This window comes from Copidosoma floridanum, unplaced genomic scaffold (genome assembly GCF_036245765.1).
Source record: "Copidosoma floridanum isolate Cflo_tuat_1 unplaced genomic scaffold, Cflo_Japanese_pri ptg000013l, whole genome shotgun sequence".
NCBI lineage: Eukaryota > Metazoa > Arthropoda > Insecta > Hymenoptera > Encyrtidae > Copidosoma > Copidosoma floridanum.
This window is the reverse complement of record NW_028321890.1, coordinates 31202883-31222423: the sequence shown is the minus strand read 5'-3', so window position 1 is coordinate 31222423 and position 19541 is coordinate 31202883. Positions and strand designations below refer to the sequence as shown.

Below are 19541 nucleotides of genomic sequence, written 5' to 3'. Positions count from 1 at the left end.
GGGTGCTCAGTCGCGACGTACAAGTCAGAGCAGGTCAGCACTTACACCCAATACCCAATATACAATATACATTTTTACGCGACCAACACACGATATATATATCACTTGTTGGCTTGTCGCAGTGGTCGCCCAAGCGTACAAGGTGGACGTCGAGGTGATCGGAGGTGCCTCGCGGGGCTGCACGGCCGTGCTGCGCTGCGTCGTCCCGAGCTTCGTCAAGGACCTCGTCCGGGTCGTCTCGTGGCTCCAGGAGCCCGCTTTCTACATCTACCCCTCGCTCCAGGGAGGTAAGAACACAACGCCCACCCCACCCCCCTCTCTCTCACACAGTGCAAGCACAGCTTCATTTCATTTCTCTCGTGCGTATAATATGTACCATTGCGCGGATGATATAACATACACGCGCTACGCGTTGGCTCGACAAGATTGTTGTTCACCGGCCTTGTACGGGTGTACGGAGAGAATCGTGGCAATGGGAGGGGGTGGGTATCGCGAGGAGCATTGAACTTTCATGATGAAGACGGGGGCGGAGAGCGCGGTGCACCGTATATATGCGCTCCCCGTGAAATGAGAGGCAAGAGTAGCGGAGAGTCAGCAGTGCGAGAGAAGGGCGGATGAGATGAGAGAAAAAAAAAAAAGTGTATCGAGTACAGATGAAGGAGGAGCTGGGTGTAGGGCCGCTTTCCGCGGGTATATCGGGGAAAAAGAAGAAGAAGGAGGAAAAGCAATAGAGAAAGAGAGGAGAAGGGCTCGTTAGCGCGATTCGGCTTGGCAACGCACGCGACTCACCGCGGGGGGGGGGGAGGGCGAGAGACGACGGAAAGAATAAAGGCTCTCTCTCGCGCGCGCGGGCTCTTATCGATCGTGTACCTTATACCTATACCCTGCACTCTCGTTTGATGCACTGCAGCGGGGCAATTTTTACTTGTTCTCGTCACGGGGATGGAGATGTTTTATCTTTCTTTCTTTTTTCACGCGAAGGGAAGAAAAAAAAAAAAAAAAGGAAAAACTTTTTTTGCTTGTTTGTTGTTTTACAAAAGACGGCAAGTTTCACTTGCTGCCGACGGGTGAGCTGTTGGTGCACAGTCTCGAGTTCAGCGACCAGGTGCCGGGGTACAGGTGCCGCACGATGCATCGGCTGACGCGCCAGGTTGTCGTCAGTTCGGTGGCCAACGTGAGGATAGCCGATCATCGGGGTATCGTGCCCCCGGTCATACTCGACCACTCGGACAACGTTTACGTGGCGCAGGACGAGTCGACCTCCCTCATTTGCATCGCCCAGGCGTGCCCCACTCCCGAGTACAGGTGCGTCTTTTTTTTTTTTTTTTTTATTTATTGTTACTCCACAGTTTTTGTACAATTTTAATATCAGCTGCACCAATGTGACTATGTATATTGTAGGTGTTGCGTTTTTCAAAGTTTTGCCGATAAAAAGTGAATTTATAGCTTGTGTGTATTGCGTTCCATTTTTTTTTTTTTTTTTTTTTTCTTTTCAGTATATCGAAAAAGTCGTTGAACGAGCGTGAATGTGTCCGGTATTTAGTTTTTTCCTCTTTTTCAATTCCATTTTAATAATACTCGATAGCGCAAAAGCCTTTGAATTCACGCGTCGATTTTTTTTTCACCCCGAATATGTGTATACTATACAATTAAATAGAATTTTCAAGGTGAACGCACTGCAATTTTTAGTTTTTACTTACGAATTGTCAATAAAAAAAAAATTGTTTTTGGTTGGGATGGATTTTATGGTGGTGTGTTTCATGATTCAAACAGTTTCATTTAAGGGAAACTATTAAATTATACAAGTCTATGTACCAATATGGTTAAAGAAGTAAAAAAAAAAAGGAAAAAAAAAAAAGAAACAACGCAACAACAACCGAGAGGTGAGCTTTTTCCAGGTGGTACGCGCAAACGGGCGCCGAGCCGATGTTAGTGCTGCCAGGGCCAAGGACGAGGCTTTTGGGCCCCGTACTGGCCATCGAAGCCGTCACGCTCGAGGACAGCGGTGTTTACCGATGCACCGCCTCTTCAAACGCCGGTGGCGAAGCTAGTGCCGAGCTCAGGTAACAAAAACAACAATTTTTCGATTCGACGATCTGTATAGACACCTCGTGTGATTTTCGCGTCGGCGATTGTCGGAAACAAAAAATAAAAATTTCAACTCGATAGTGTACAATCTACCATACGGAAGAGGAAGAGACAAATTTTACAAATAAAAAAAAAAAAAAAGAACGAAAGCTGTCAAACGCTGCTGCCGCTGTATCTTTCCGCACGCAGACGCAGACGCGATTTTTCGAGAGGCAGATACAGCACCAGAGACAGTATGGCACACGAGCAATCGGCATATATATTAATCGCGCGAAACGCCAACTGCAGAGAGAGAGAGCTTTGGCTGTGTACCTATATATATTGACGTACGATGGGGTTGGGGGTTGAACGTTGCAGGCTCGTGGTGACGGTGCCGTTGCACGTCGAGGTGACGCCCGCCCTGTCGAGCGTCCACTTGGGAGGTAGCGCCGAGTTTCGCTGCGAGATAAGCTCGCATCCGCAGGCGGGTCCGCACTTTGTCACCTGGTACAAGGATGGCCGACAGTTGCCGGGCACGGGCAGACAATCCGAACTCCTGAGGATCAACAGCATCGGCCGGGAGGACCGGGGCATGTACCAATGCATCGTCAGACGCTCCGAGGGCGACACGGCACAAGCCTCCGCCGAACTCCAGCTCGGTGGTACGTACATATATATATATCTATCAGCGCAAGCCTATAATACACCGTCATCGACTGCAGCAGCTCTGGTCCCTCCGACAATCAACAATATACCATGATGATGGAAAAAAACAAAAACAAAAAAAAAATCATCAATAATTCAAAGCAATGGTAGGTGAAGAGCAAACTCGGATCAATAAGGAGGAACGGCGCGCAAACGAGAGCGGAGCTAGGTATTCCGAGGGACGGGAAGAGCTGCAGCAAACGAGGATGATTCGGCATTGTTATACTTCTCGAGACTTGTATTATAAATATTCTGTTGGTCTTTGGTCTCAGACGCGCCGCCGGTGCTCCTGTACTCTTTCATCGAGCAGACCTTACAGCCCGGCCCGGCCGTGTCGCTCAAGTGCTCGGCAGCGGGGAACCCCACCCCCCAGATCTCGTGGGCGCTCGATGGCTTCCCGCTGCCCGCCCACGGAAGGTAAGGAAAAAAAAACCCCTTTCGATATTTCACCCCATCCTCCAACTCTTTACATTCAATGTGTATATACATGTATAGAGCGCCCTTTGCTCGCCGGCAGCGCAAAAAGTTGGAGGAAAACTTTCTGCACGCGGCTCCGCGGTCTTTCTTTTGTGTATTAGCCACCTCCTATACGAGTGCTATGTATATATACTTACGCTCGGCGTAATACGTTTCCAAGGAAATATAATGGACTTTGGCCGCTCCTGCCGGGAGGGAAAAAGGAGAAATGTTTCTTTCTTTCTTCATTTTTTGCCAAAAGTTTCGCCAACTAAAAATAACGTTGTATACTTGGGCTGCAGGGTGTATACGCGAGCGCAAAAAAAAATGGAAATAACGACAATGATAACAACAAAGTGTACGACGATCGTTGGCATTCATTAGTCGTACAATTGCCGGGAGTACAATACAGCGCTGGGGAGAGGGAGAGTTGCGAATTTCCAGCAAAAGTTGGAAACTATACACCACCGCGATGTTGCGCGGGTGAGGGAGAAAGGGAAGGGGTAAATTAAATGGGGGTGGAGGACGAGTGTACGCGCGGGGCAGATGTGAAAAGATAAAAGGCTGGAGCGAGAGACGGAGAGACAGATACAGATGATAACAAATGTCGAGTGGGAGGGAGCGAGCTGTGCAGCGCCCCGCTCGGGAAAATTAAATTTTTTTTACGCTCTTTGAAGCACCGGACTCGTAAAAGGGGGTGGAGAGCTAGGGGTGGGGGGGGGGTGTTCCAAAAAGGCCGATAAAATATGAAAAAGCACGCAGGCAGGCGGCAACGCGCTGTATATAATATATAGTAGCAGCCCAGGCAGGGTCAAATGGAAAAGTTCACTAAACTCGCCGAATGTAGGTAACTCCCCGGCTATTTGCTCGGCGCAGGAGAGGATACGGAAGAGCATGCAGTATATATAGGTATAAACATACGCATACACTGTAGGAGAGAGATTTGACGAATGGCTTATTCATTAAAAGTTGAGTGCTCCGATGGGGAGGGGGAGTGTGGAACAACGATGATTTGCCAGGCGGGGCTGTGGAACTTGTTTTCTTTTATTTTTTATTTTTTAATAAAGATAAGGCTATTGCGTATGGCGTACGGCACAGTGACAGTCGATGTAGCATAGGAGCAGTGTAGCTTGGGGCCGTGCCAGGAGCACTTGTACGGGGGATACATAACACAGTGGAGCTGCATGCAAGCAATAAAAGCCTTATATGTCACCGGCAGCTGCAGTAACATTCCTACATGCGCCTGACCCTCTCCCCTGTACATACCTATACATATCATCCACCCTATACCGTTGTATGTGTGTGTTCAAGGTTCGTGGTGGGCCAGTACGTGACGGTCCACGGGGACGTGATATCGCACGTGAACATCACCCATGTGGTCGTCGAGGACGGAGGCGAGTACTCGTGCACCGCGGAATCACGCGCCGGAAAGGTGACGCACGCCGCCCGGCTCAACGTCTACGGTAAGAAGAAGAAGAAGAAAAAGAAAAATACACGTCCACCACCACCCCCATACATACGTGTGTATCTATATACCTGAACGTGTAGGCGCTTTACCGGTATACACACATCCACTCTCGTCGCTGCAACACGGCGTGCCACCCCGTCGACCTCTTTACCACCCCCCTGCCGCGCTGGTTCTCTCGACACTTTTCTCTTGGCTCTTTTATTCATGCCCACACCACCGCCCAGCCTCCCTCCCATTCCCGGAAAATACGCTTCTCCTCTTGCTAAAACTCACTGCCCATCTAATGAAGAAATAAAGCTCCCGGGTTCCAACGTATTGATTCCGAGGCTATGTACGTTTGGATGCTGTAGCTCCTTTTTTTCTTTTTTTTTTTCTATTTTATTTGATTTTGCGCGGTAAATTGGGTTAAAAGGAAACGGGAGGGGGAGGGATTTAAATATTGCGAATTTCCATTTTCGCGTGAATTTGGAACCCCCCCTCCCCCCCGGCAAATCTAGAGGACGCTGCAACACTCTGGGTGAAACGAGATTGGCGTCTGGCTGAAAAAAAGGTATACAAGTAAAAACGAGAGGAAAAAAAGAAAAAAGTAGGTATACACAACAAGTTGGTTGGCAGCAGCGCCGAGACGGTGGCTTTAAGTAGAAGTGGCTGCGTTTGGTAAGGCGGCTGCATTGTGCGCGCGCGCGCCTCCGTCCGACCTTATACCAACCCAATCTACTTAGTTGGCGTTGTTTTGAAATTTCCCGAGGGACGATCTTACACGTCTCCCGAGCGAGAGGGACACAGCTCGTATTTTTCTGGAAAATCTCGGAGATTGCGTTGTTATACACCCCGGGAGGTTTCTCATTTAAATATATACATTTACGTGCAACGTGTGTATAAATTCTATGCACCGAAAAAAAAAAAAAAAAAAAAAAAGAAAAATAGAATAAAAAATAAAATAAAAAAACTATACGCGCTTGAGCAGGTCTGCCGTACATCCGGCTGATCCCGAAAGTGACGGCGGTGGCGGGCGAGACCCTGCACCTAAAGTGCCCGGTGGCCGGCTACCCGATCGAGGAGATACGCTGGGAGAGAGCCGGCCGCGAGCTACCCGAGGACCTGCGCCAAAAGGTCCTGTCCGACGGCACCCTCATCGTCACGAGCGTGTCGAAGATTGCCGACAGCGGGGTGTACACGTGCTGGGCGAAAAACAAACAGGGCCACAGCGCCAGGCGCAGCGGTGACGTCGCCGTCATCGGTAAGCCCACCATATTCTCTTGCATATACATACAATAGGTACTATTACAATATGACTCATGCATTTTTTTTTTTTTCACATAAATTATATCGCAAATGCCGTGCATTCGCGCGTTTTTTGGGTGGGTGGGAGTATTGGCGTTAGGATTTAGGTGGTCCTCGTAACGTGTACCCGGCGGCAGCAGAGAGAGAGAGTATATATATATACAGAAGGTGGCAACAGGAGACAACCGCTTCGACCAAGATGAGCCAGTGGCGATTAGTTTGGTTAAGACTCATCCTCGTGCACATCTCCAACGTTGTTTTTTTTTTCTTTCTTTTTTGATCGGACGTTGCAGTTCCTCCTAAAATAAGTCCCTTCACGGCCGATCAGGAGCTCCACCTGGGCGAGCGCACGACGCTCACGTGCTCGGTGACGCGGGGCGACCTGCCCCTGACGATATTCTGGCTGAAGGACGGGCGCACCCTGAGCTCGTCCGATCGCGTGACCATCACCAACGTCGACCAGTACAACAGCATACTCATGATCGAGAGCTTGTCCCCGGATCATAACGCCAACTACTCGTGCTCGGCGGCCAACTTGGCGGGCCAGGTCTCCCACACGCAAAGGATCGTGGTCCATGGTAATTCAGCAACACCGACAACAACACCGCTAGGCCCGCCACAAGTGTCTGCCCAACGAACTCGCCACCCGTCACTTTTCTTTTTTCCTTCTCTCTCCCACTCTCTTTTCCGCATTCATAACCCTCTTTTGGTTGCAAATGCGTGGGTGTACATATATAGTTACGCGAGAGAACAAATGACGCGTGCTCTGCATCTTGGGACCGAACGCGGGGGGTTAAAAGAAACAAAAAAAAAAAAAAAAACACGCATGCGAGGGAGAGGCGGAAAAACCGTATGGCTACTCGTATAACTTACACAGGTGAGTTGAAACTAGAATATTGTACAAAAAATAAAAGAGCATTACTAGGTTTAACTCCAACAGTTCCCTTGAATATTCCCATGGTTCTTTTTTATGATGTTCCTATAGGTGCTCAGGAGTACCCCAATTGATTTTTATTAGTTTACTACTTCGTACTTGTATATAAACGTGGAAAAAAAAAAAAAAAACTACCGGATACAATTTCTATTACTGTTGGACCTAATACAAAAGTTACATTTTCCAAATGTATCACCCTATTTGTGTTATAAATGCGCGTATACATAAATAAGGTACCCACGAAAAAAAAAAAAAAAAAAAAAAAAAAAAACATGCATGCGAACGAGAACTGGAAGACTAAACGTATGGGAAGCCGAAGCACAGGTTCAGGTAAGATGCGACTGATGTAATGGTATTTTAGAGAATGTAGCAATTATTTTTTACATTACTTATGAAACACCATGTACATGCATACGTAAATATTAGAAAAGGTAACGCGCGTGATATGCCCGTTTGGTTTTGACTGATGTACTTGTGAGCAAAGCGTGTGTCCTTGATGATGATGTTGATGCTGAGCCCCTTGTACATATTGCATAACCCTGAGGGTCGGCGAGTCTCGTTCGTGGCAGGGTCAACATATGTTATTATAATAATCTCTCTCTCTCTCTCTCTCTTTGTCTCTCTTTGTCTTTCTGTATTATACATCTTATTCTCATATATTATTATATTACTACATACCTATATTATCTACGTTTATATTTTATATATTATCATACGTTATACTTTATATCTCTGCCTCTATTGTACATATTATATATATATACATACTCATCTCGTCTGTCTATTAGATTTATAATTATATATATATACATACGATTCTTTTAATATTATATATACATAATTATTGTACTATACTGTTTGGTTTTTTACTAGTGTGTACATATATGTAGATATTGTACATATACATATATGAGCGCACATGTTATATATATATTAAGTATTTATTTTGCATAATGTAAATAACGAGACGAAGCGCGTGCCACGTGCAGTGAGTATTATGATAAATTTAATTAACTGCACAACTGCTTGCAAATTTTTTTTGTTTTTAATTAATATACGACTTGATGCATAATGCATCCAAGAGTACACCGAAATAAAATATAAGTATATATTTTAATAATCAGGTGTCCATCGCATGTATGATGATATTTATGTGGTGGCACGCGCTACGAAATATTTGCTCTCTCTCTATCCATCTCTTTCTCTCTACTATTTCATATATATACATATTAAACATATAATATGTGTATGTATATACATACTACTGATTTATATACATATATACATATTATTATTATATCTCTCTGCGAGAGGTGGTACGATATAGATATAAGCGACTCTCTCTTTCTCTCTACAGCATATGTATCATATTTATATTAATTATATTATATATATTGTATTGTATAATGATATCATATAATTAGCAGCGCGCGGTTGTAAATGTATATTTTGATTCGTTGGTGCCACAAATCTGTTTCGTTTTCTCGCTCTCACGTGTGGTTCTCTCTTCTCTCTTGGCCTTTTTTCCAGTACCCCCTATAATTGAGCCATTTACCTTCCAAGAGGGACTATCCGAGGGGATGCGGACGAGAACGGTGTGCGGGGTCACGGAGGGCGATCTGCCTCTAACGATATCCTGGCTGAAAGACGGCCAAAGTCCCTCCCTCCTGCCCCCAAAGCTCGCCTCCGTCGTCAATATATCCCAGCTAGATCCCTACTCGAGCCTCCTTAGCATATCAAATCTAAGCGCTGACCACTCCGGCGAGTACACGTGCCGGGTTACGAGCAACCTCGCCGCCGAGGTCAGGTACACGGCCAAGCTCCAGGTCAAAGGTAACTACCTCCTACTCTCTCACACACCCTCATTCACTCAGTCGCTCTCAGGTCTATTATCTACATCAGATGATACAATAACTCTCTTAACCATCACCCATTTTTTTTTATTTGTTGTTTTTGTTGAATAGGTACCACCATCATTGTTCTGCCTCTTATCTGAAATTCTTCGATAATTTCATTAGACGTCATTATTACGATGTTCCTCAATCGAATAAATTCACTGAGCGGACAATGATTTTATTTATTTTTATTTTTTTTTTTTATTTTTCTCTTTTTTCGACAGCACATTCGGTCGTTTATTTGCCCTCGCCTTATTGCGAGGTTTCGTAAACCATACAGTTCGATGTCTTTTTTTTTTTTTTTATTTACTTCAAAGCTCACAATTTTTTTCACTCATTTTTGTTACCCTGTATCTTTTCTCAAAATTCGTTTCGACGCGACGAGTCCCGTTGCACGTCACGAGAGTTACGTACGTGAGCAAAAGAAAAATAACACTTTCTTCTGGAAAAATGAAATTGAACAGCGGGTCGTAAAAAAAAAAAAAAAAAAAAAAAATTGATTACCCTCTCAAAGAATCCTCCACCTCCCAAAAAAACCTCCAATCTTCGACATCCGAACCTATAGTAAATTTGAAAAGCCTTCCTCACCCTAAATTCCTCCTTATTGGAAGCATTGTTATATTATATATTTTCACTTACCACCACCACCACCACCACCACCAAACACAATGTGTATTACACGTTATTTACGTTGCTTTGGCTCTCTATCTACTTATCTGGGAATGCGTCGGTATCTCGTGGATCCCCCGAAGGTTTGCTTGACTTGACCAAACATACAATAAGGTAACAGAGTTGCACCTTCCTCTTTCATTCTATCTCTCTCTCTCTCTCTTTCCTCCATCTCTCTGTAATATGCGTTTCGAACCACTCTTTTTTTTCATTTGCATGTACTCGCCTATATACCCTGACATTTTAGCTTTTTTTCTCTCGCGCTATAGGTATATCCATCTTTATTTTTTACCAGCTCATCCTACCTCTCTCTTCTCCCCTATCTTTGATCTTGTAAAGAAAGTCGGCACTAAATACGAATTACAACAAAAAGCGCTATTGCTTCAATTTTTTTTCTTTTTTTCCATTTTTATTTTCGACATTCTTTATCTTTGGTGTTAAAGTGGTCTACAGTTACACACGACGTAGCTGTGTCGTGTGCGACTCTCTATATGTACGCTCACCGAACCTTGGCTGAAGCTGGTACTACTGGACACGCTGTAACGACGATTTTATCTCATTAATGTGTATTTACGTATTTCATTTTGGCATGTTTATCTTTTTTTTTTTTTTTTTTTAACAACTTTTTTAAATAACTTTTTCGCAATCTTTTATGCAAATATAACATTTGATCAATCAAGCTTTTTTACTTGTATACGTATTTATTGCGATCTTATCACTTTTTATTGAATAAAATAGTTTTTGAATTTCACATTTTCATGCGCTTGCTTATTATGAACAATCGTACCACGCCAATTTTACAAATATGTATATACTTACCTTTTTAAACTTTTTCAAATCTTCATGTATTTTTCAATATCTCTAGATGTTACTGTATGTTTTTAAAAATATCTCGATGTTTTTATAAAAAACTTTTCTGTACATACATACCTATTTTTCACGTGGTACGCGCGATTATCTGTAAATAAGTAATTTGTCGAGAAATATGAGCTGTAACCCCGATCGCAGGTACCACTTTGTAGTTAGAGACGTAGTAGTTTCTTAGATGTACAACGCAACTAGTTTTTTTTAACAAATTTAGCAGCACTGTAATTTTTAAATGTTTTTGTATTTTGTAGAAAATTTTTTTAGCTTACCAATATTAGATGATACTTGGCTGGAATATACGGAATGACACACGTAACATACAACTGTTGATCTTCTAAATTCGTATTCATTACTATTATTATTGTATATATTCTCCTAAAATTTATGATAACTTTGCCTCCTTTTTGATTAACTTGTCAAGATGAGACATGGGTGTATACTAAAGTATATATGTACGCGTGACGTACGTATGTTCCTGTAAAACACAGCTAAATAATTATACACATATTTATAAGCTTTAAGTATCTGCTAACATACACATAATTTGCCTCTTACTTGTTTTTCTAATTTTATCTATCTCTTGCTAAAATTTTTTCATAATACGTATTTTTTGTCTTTTACTTCCACTGTACGTATACCTGCGTTTTTTTCAAACATCTATATAACTATATATATGTATTAAATTAAAAATTCACCACCAGTAACTTTTCGCTTGTGCAGCGTTTTTTATATATTTATATCACAACCGTAAAAAAGTAGTACCCGTCAATAAAATTCTTTTCAGAATTTCCGAATATCCAGTCTTTAATATTTATCCACGAGGTATTTATCAGGCAGGCGTACACGATCGATTTTCCGTTCAAATGCAGAGCAATCGATAAATAATCATCCACTTTTGCAGTGTACACATTTCGAATTGCAGTTTCCAATCACATAAATAAACTCATGTCTATAGTGTTTTCAACTTTTTAAGGTTATGTCCGTGTATGTATTTAAATTGTGTATGCACTTACTTCGCGGTAGCTCACTTTATTTCGCACTACAGAAAACGTAAATTTTTCTATTTTTAATTGTTTGTGACATGTGATTACCATACTTAGTTATTTAATTTGAGCTCTACGATCTCGATAAAATAGTTGACTTTAATTGATTGCTGTAACCGTTGCGTGTAACGCGAGAATACATGACATGACGCTGATCAATTTAAATTACCTACTGATGTTAGCCAAATGCTGTGACGCATATTTTGACGTCAACCGATAACTAAGATAAAACGTATCTGCAGACGTCATGACGTAAAGCAACAAGTGGACCAAAATGTTACTATATTACGGTACTTTTTCCACAGAAAATGATTATTTAAATTTTCGACGTGTACAATGTTACAAATGGTAATTATACAATTAAACAATTGAACGCCTGTTTAAATACCTCGTTTTACCGAAAAAATCAAAATCCTACCTCGATGAGCCTCATCCAATCGTGTTTCATGAATTTGTTGAATCATGGAACATCGTGTTCTTTTTTATCGCTGACATATGTATATTATTTACATCATATTTGTGCGTGTAAATAACAAATACAATAGTCGACTTCTATCGATCGTTACAACATTTTTTTCTGTCTTATTGTTATACGTTAATCGTTTTTATTTTACAATCCAATCTACATAGTATTCAGATATTTTTATTCATACTACTGTTATTACTTATACTGATTGAAAATTTTTGAAAAATGTTTACTACTCTCATTTCAAGTGCCATAATTTTATTAATTTTACAAATATACGTACTTTTTTCCTCAATTACTATACACATAGTTCAAGTAGTGAACTTTGTCTTATTTTGTAAAATAATTTTTGAAAAAAAAAAAAAAGTTCAAACATACCTTATTTTTTAAGTACATCATCTCTTTTTTCACTTACTTTATCTTTTAACATAAATATTTTTGTCTCTAGATGTATTGAAATTACCAAAGTTGAACGTTTTAAACTGTATAATAAATATATGAATATAATCTTATAAAAAAAACATGTTTTCTACGTGTATGTACTTATATTACGAGCTCTTTTGTGTCCGTATACATATTTATTTATTTCCTTTCTCTGTCGCTCATTGATCTGTCTGTACATATTTTCTAAATTTTCCTACATGTGGCGAAAAACCCGAAAATTCGCTAAACTGTAAAAAGATTGAAAAAAAAAAAAAAAGTTCCATGCATCTAGAAAGTATATATCACGTAATGAAAAAAAAAAAAAAAAAAAAAAAAAAAAAAGAAAAAAAGATAGCGAGCCATTCGAGCGGAACCCGTTGTTTTTTTAAAATAAAGCGTGGCCTCTCGGTAATTTCAGTACCACCGCGTTGGACCGTCGAGCCGAGCGACACGAGCGTCGAGCGCAACAGACACGTGGCACTGCACTGCCAAGCCCAGGGCGTGCCCGCACCCAATATCATATGGAAAAAAGCCACCGGTAAGGTATCATGTACACACATTAAACGAAAATACCCCTGCGGTCGTCGACCGAGGAGGTAAAAAAAAAAAAAAAACCAAAATCAATGCTCACCCGCGTAATACGAGACAAAAATATTAATAATAAACGTGTTGGGTGTGCGTGGTGAAAAAAAAACAAAAAAAAAAACAAAGGCGGTAAGTCCGGGGATTACGAGGAGTTGCGCGAGCGGCCGTACACCAAAGTCCTGAACAACGGCACCCTCCTGCTCCAGCACGTCAAGGAGGACAGGGAGGGCTACTACCTGTGCCAAGCCAGCAACGGCATCGGCTCGGGCATCAACAAAGTCATCCAGCTCAAAGTCAACTGTAAGCTTATTTTCCAACTGACATAATATATTATTAACGCCCTTTTTGAGCTCATGGCAATTAAATACCGACTGGTCGGTCACCCGTGTAGCCTCGCCGTTTTTCGCCGCGCCCTCGCGACTCGTCACCGTGAAAAAATCCGACACCGCGACCCTGCACTGCGAAGTCCACGGCGACAAGCCCATAAGCGTCGGCTGGTTCAAGGGCGGCAGGGACGAAATGAACCCCTCGACGAATTACAGGTAAGCGCGGCGGGCGTCCTCTCCGCACGAGCTACACGTTGTGGGGTGTTTTTTTTTTTTTTTTCATCGCTATATATACATAATATATACTTATTGCACGCTTATGCAGGGTGACGACGAAACAAGAGTCGACGCCCGACGGCGTGGTCGCCCAACTCCAGATATCGTCGGCCGAGGCTTCCGACAGCGGGGCGTACTTTTGCCAAGCGTCCAACCTGTACGGCCGGGACCAGCAGCTCGTCCAGCTACTCGTCCAGGGTTCGTTTATATCCATATCCACCATTGCGGACGCATTGTTTAACGAATAACACGTGGAAATCTTCCACCAGAGCCCCCGATGGCCCCGGGCAACCTCGAGACGGCTATGGTGGCGAGCCGCAGCATAAACGTCAAGTGGCAGCACAAGTCCCAGGACACGAGCGAGGTTAGCAAGTACATACTCCAGTACAAGGAGAACGATGGTATGTGGCAGCAGCAGGAGTTGAGCGGCCCGCCCCTGCCTTACGCAGCTCTGATCGACGATCTCAAGCCGGCGACGCGCTACACCGTGCGGGTGATCGCCGAGGGCCCGGCCGGCCGGTCTGTCCCCTCGACCGAGCTGCACGTCAAAACGGAGCCGCAGAGACCGGCCGGGCCGCCTCTCAATTTGGCCGCCAGGGCGCTCTCCTCGACCGAGATACTCGTCACTTGGCTGCCGCCCCTGCCCGAGCTCAGGCACGGCGACATCGAGGGCTTCAACGTTGGCTTCCGCGAGACCACGTGAGTGGAACCATTTTATCAATACGTCGATGGTTACTTTGACCACAATCATATTTGACGCACAAAAGCGAATGGGTATAATGGCCAATGAACGACCCTGTTAGGTCGCCGAATACGTCGTTTAACTTTACATCGGTGCCGGGCGACGGGGAGGAGGGTGGCGCTGAGTTACGGTTAACAGGACTGAGGCCCTACACGAGGTACACCCTCATCGTCCAGGCGTACAACCAAGTTGGACCGGGTCCCCTGTCGGAGCACCTAAACACGCAAACCCTCGAGGACGGTAAGTCACGCAATGAGTAACAAAATGTAACAATGTATATTATATAGTAGTAGTAGTAGTAGTAGTACAATGTGATTGCAAATGTGGTGTATGAAATGCAGTGCCAAGTATGCCGGCGGAGGACGTGAGATGTGCCGCCCTGACATCCGAGTCGTTGCAGGTATCGTGGCAGCCGCCGCCCAACAGCCACACCAACGGCATCATAGTTGGCTACAAACTCAATTACGAGCCGATCCTCGGGGAGTACTGGCCGAGCATCGACGAAATGGAGGTACGTACAGGTTCGCTGTACCACCCCCTCCCTCTCTCTCTCTTTCCCTTCGTTTCCCTTTGAAAACACCGCTCTCTCCGTTATGCACTCTCATTAGAAAAGCTACTACTGCGTAGTCGCTTTCATCCACATTTGGCTCTCTCGTTATATTGTACATGCCGTGGTTTGACGTTTGACTTTAGTTTTTACCTTTTTTTTTTTTCTCCTCTTTAACTTTATTCGCAATGAAAAAAAAAAAAAAAAATCTTGAATCTCGTACGACAGAGGTAAAACGAGAAATCGTAAATAAAATACTTACTTGCATCGATTGGAGAGAGCAGAGAAAGGAAAAAAAAAAAGGGATCATTCTAAGAAAGAAATCGAGAGAGAGAGAGAGATATCGGGGATTCCCCGTGAATGCGAGCCCATTTATGTAAAAGCATAAAATCGATGCAATATATACCCTTATCATTGAAATGGTGGTTTAAGGTGCGGAAAACGAGCGCCCTCACTGCTGTACTGACGGGCTTGCGAAAGTACACAAATTACAGCATCCAAGTGGTGGCGTCTACTCGGGTGGGCGACGGAGTGCCGACGCGAGTCACTTATTGCCACACACAGGAAGACGGTACGACATCCATATAATACACGTGTCTCTATGTATCTACGTACCCATGCATACCACCTCTCTGTACCTATACTCTGACACACATTTACGTGTATATGCTGTGCAATGTATACATATCTATGACCCATTTTCCAAAAGCCCTCTGTGATGCTGCTTCGATGATAAAGAACAGTATACGTTAGGTGTAGAGTGTACAGGTGGAGGGTATAGGAGGGTGCAGAGGGAGAGTGCCTAATCGATTTTCTTTGTGAAATAGTGCCGGGTAGCCCGGCCGACATTAAAGTTGTCGTGAGCTCGCCAGAAGCGCTCTTTATCTCGTGGCTGCCGCCTCACGAGCCCAACGGTGTCATCATCAAATACAATCTACACACGAGGTACGTAGATATGACATCACCCTCGGTCTCGCTACCCCCCCCCCCTATTGTCCGCAACTTGAGCATCATTGTTATATTGTTATCATTGTCAGAAAGTTTAGTTTGGGAGCACACATGAAGTTTCAAAAATTTACGAGAGACATTGTTGTTTCTTCGGTATATATACATAAACGAATATGATTGTACATGTGCGTAAAAACCCAAAGGGTGGTGGACGGGAGGGAGGAGTTGAATCACGGGAAGCGCATGCTGCCGGCCGGTGACACGTACTTCGAGGCGACGGGTCTACAGCAGCGGGTCGAGTATCAGTTCTGGGTGACGGCGAACACGCGAGTCGGCGAGGGCCAGAGCTCGAAGGTTGCAGCCCAGGTGCCGACGAATCGCGTGCCCGCGCGCATCACCTCCTTCGGGGTGCAATTGGTGCGCCCGTGGCGCGGCACCGCCAGTCTACCCTGCAACGCCGTTGGCGAGCCGACCAGCCGGGAATGGTACAAATCGAACTTGGAACAGGTGCGCACGGACTCGAGCCGCAACATACAGATCCTTCAGTCGGGGGAGCTCGTTTTCTCGAGCCTCCAGCCCCAGGACTCGGGTAACTACACCTGCCAGGTGGAAAACTCCCAAGGTAGCGACCGCGTGTTTTACGCCCTCGTCGTGCAAGGTGAGTTTTAATAGATTTTAATGGCCCTGTAGGCGATACATGATTATGCATGTATATTTATGTACCGTGTGAACACCACGCAGTTCCACCGAGCGCACCTGTGCTCTACGTCTCGAGTTCGACCTCGAGCAGCATCCTCCTCCACTGGAAGCCGGGCTACAACGGGGGCGCGCCTCTTACCAAGTACACCCTGCATTATCGGACCACTCACGGTACCCTCGAGGAGATGCAGCTGTCGCGACGAGCCACCAGCCACGAGCTCAAAGTACTTATACCTTTTTCATCACTTTCAAGCCTGGACACATTGAAATTTCACAAGGCTTTTGACACTATTGTTTGTTTGTTTGTTTGTTTGTTTGTTTTTTTTCTTCCTCCTCGCCCCGAAAGAACTTGCTCTGCGGCAACACGTACCAGCTGTACCTGAGCTCGCACAACAAGATCGGCAGTAGCCCGGCCTCGCCGGTTCTTTCGGTGCGCACGCAGGGCCAGCCGCCCGGCATACCACCGGCAGCCGCCTTTCTGGCGCCAAACTCGAGTTCCCTGGTCCTGAGGCTGACCACGTGGCCGGACAATGGCTGCCCCATCATGTACTTTGTGATCCAGTACCGGCCGATCAACGAGTTCCACTGGACCCTCGTCTCGAACAACGTCAAGATGCAACGGCGCTTCGTGATAACCAACTTGGCCTCGAGCTCCGTCTACCAGCTCAAGATCGAGGCGTACAATGTGGCCGGCAGCAACCAGGCCGAGTTCACCTTCGTCACCCTGACCAGGGACGGCGCCCCACCCAGCGAACTCTCGGACCACGGTGGTATGGTCAGCGTCGTTGCCTTTTACGCCGATCTCAAGTTCATCCTGCCGTTGATGCTCATGATGGGGGTCCTTCTCATGGCCGCCGCTACCATCGGGGCCCGTTGGCGCAACAGTGAGTCCATCGCGCCCATATGGGAACGTTCCGTGTATACACAACGGGGGTTGTTGTTGCAGGGTACTCGGCCGAGCGGATGCAGAGGCCGATGAAGGAGTCCCAGGAGAACCAACAGAACGCGGAGACGCAGCGGGAAAGGTACTACGCGACGATTCACAAGGTCGCCTTGCAGGCCAACGCCGGGGCCCAGGACAAGATTCCAGGTGACAATTTCGCCGATCGTTTCTATACGTGTATTATTTCGTTGGATGTGTATGCGTAAGAGTGGGTGGGGTAGGGAAAAGGGCAAAGCGAAAAGGAGTCGAGGCCGATTTGAAAGGTAGGCAATGCCTCTGATGGCTTACAGAGACGGCGGAGGATATCTCTCCGTACGCTACGTTCCAGCTGTCGGAGGGCGCAGGGGCCGGCCTGGGAGGCCTGGCTGGATTGGGAGGCCTGGCAGGCGCGGCGGAAGTGTCCGCGGCCGGCCTACACCCGAACAACACTCTCCTACACAGTTTCATGTACCACGAGCACGCGATGACGGAGGGCTGCGCGAGTCCACCACCCGCGACGACGGTGAGTTTGCGTTTGCATGGTAATTTTATTGTATGGTGTAATGGATGATTTATGGGACATTTGGATTGCGAGCAGACGTTGAAGAGTGTGTCGTCGCGTCGACGTCAGGCGCGGAAGCACCGGGCCCAGGGCGACGTGGAGAGCGACGAGAGCGAGTCGGACGCGGATCAGTTGACGAGCTCCCGGACCGAATCGTCGAACCAGCTGGACGCGGGCAAGCTCAAGCACAGTGAGGACATTTTTTTTCTATCTCTATATGTTTTGTTTTTTCTCGCTTCTTCAATCAAAAGTAATTATTTTTTTCGTTTTCTCGCCAGTTCGAGCCGTCTCGGATTTCATGTATCACGGCACGTCGAGCACTTCCTCGGACATCTCACCAATGTCAGAGCAAAAGTCGCTGCCGCGAAGAGGTCGCTCGAGGTAAGTGTTATATTTACGATCAAACGAGCATGAATCAACAGCTATATATGGCGCATGTATACTTTTTTTTTATCCATTAAACATTATTCAGTCGTGAAATACATATATGACGGATGCAATGTCATATATTGTTTCGCTGGAAAATGTTTGTTTTTCTTTTTACATAGAATCCAATTTGGCTCTGTAGTAACATCGTGTAACGTCGTATTTGTTATTTAAACATATTATATTTATTTTTTCATTTTTTTTTTTTTTTTTTTTTTTTTTACCAAACATACGATCGATGGATTTTGCCGTCTGCGCTTGCGTTCGAATGAGACGCTCGAACGACAAAAAATTAGGGGTCTGAACCACTTTACACTCGAAATGACCAAAAAAAAAGAATTAATTTCTTGCAATGTTTATTCATCCACTTTCACACATATACTTGTACATAATGTATACATTTACAATTAAAACATGACATGTAAATAAAAAAAAAAAAAAAAAAAAAATATCCAATAAAAGTCTCATACATGTAAAACGTATAATAAGTATGTATTGTGTACACATGCACACGTCCGTGTGTCTGCTGATGATGTTTAAGGTGGTTCGGACCCGTAGACCTAATAGATCCGCTTCGCGAGCGCTTTGACTAATATTGGTCCGGTGACTACCGGTTAATTTCGGCCCCCGAGAAGATGGCACGTGCCGAGCAGGATACTGCCGCCAATCTCGGTAGCGGAGACGGCCTTCGGCGCCGGCCAGTCGTCCCAGCAGCAGCGAGAACTCGGCCACCACCACCACCAACAGCAGGAGGGAACCAACACCGCCACGTCCAGCGAACTCAACGACGTCGACTCCCTGAAGAAGCTCAAGCTCGGCCTGAGGAGCTCCCTATGGTCGAGGCCGGCCGGCCAACAGGCCAACCCCAACCCATCCTCCGACTACTCCATCGCCGTCTAGCTTCGTCCCCCCTCCCGCCGGCCCCTCCCCCGCCCGCGACCACGGCCCCCGGCCCCACCTCCCTTTCCCGAGGAGTAGAACTAACCGGCCCAAGGCCCAACGACAGTGCACCGGTAGCCGACCCGACGTCATCGGCTCGCCATCCGCGCGTCATCGACTAATACCGTGGCGCATCCTCCTTTATACCGACCTTCTTCCTCCTCATCGAGTATATACGTGACTCTTATATGTGTTTCTTTCTAATTCGACGCGGCTGTTTGGATTCGGGGACGCGCAACCAAAATGCACTGCCAATTTAAAAATAATACCAATACTCTTTTGGGAGAGGGAG

At 45.3% G+C, this 19541-nt stretch overlaps 1 protein-coding gene across 5 annotated transcripts; it reads left to right on the top strand.

Annotated features, from left to right (window-relative positions):
* The first annotated feature begins 254 nt into the window (after positions 1-254).
* On the top strand, positions 255-19250 carry Dscam2 (Down syndrome cell adhesion molecule 2). 5 transcript variants are annotated; one of them, XM_089591693.1, is made up of 27 exons: positions 255-287; positions 1041-1305; positions 1899-2063; positions 2446-2729; positions 3045-3189; positions 4540-4691; positions 5664-5936; positions 6274-6558; positions 8445-8747; positions 12696-12815; positions 12989-13162; positions 13254-13404; positions 13514-13662; positions 13734-14163; positions 14268-14446; positions 14548-14717; positions 15186-15324; positions 15581-15698; positions 15905-16359; positions 16443-16624; positions 16747-17284; positions 17347-17501; positions 17551-17572; positions 17634-17845; positions 17921-18074; positions 18163-18265; positions 18946-19250. In XM_089591693.1, exons 2-27 carry the CDS (start codon positions 1130-1132, stop codon positions 19208-19210), a joined length of 5499 nt encoding a protein of 1832 aa, XP_089447819.1. In that variant the 5' UTR covers positions 255-287; positions 1041-1129; the 3' UTR covers positions 19211-19250. The 5 variants fall into 5 exon arrangements, with proteins under 5 accessions (XP_089447819.1, XP_089447820.1, XP_089447818.1 ...); XM_089591694.1 differs by lacking the exons at positions 6274-6558; positions 17551-17572 and having other exon boundaries at positions 17347-17490; positions 18961-19250; XM_089591692.1 differs by lacking the exons at positions 6274-6558; positions 17551-17572 and having other exon boundaries at positions 17347-17490; positions 17921-18110; positions 18160-18265; positions 18943-19250.
* The last annotated feature ends 291 nt before the right edge of the window (positions 19251-19541 follow it).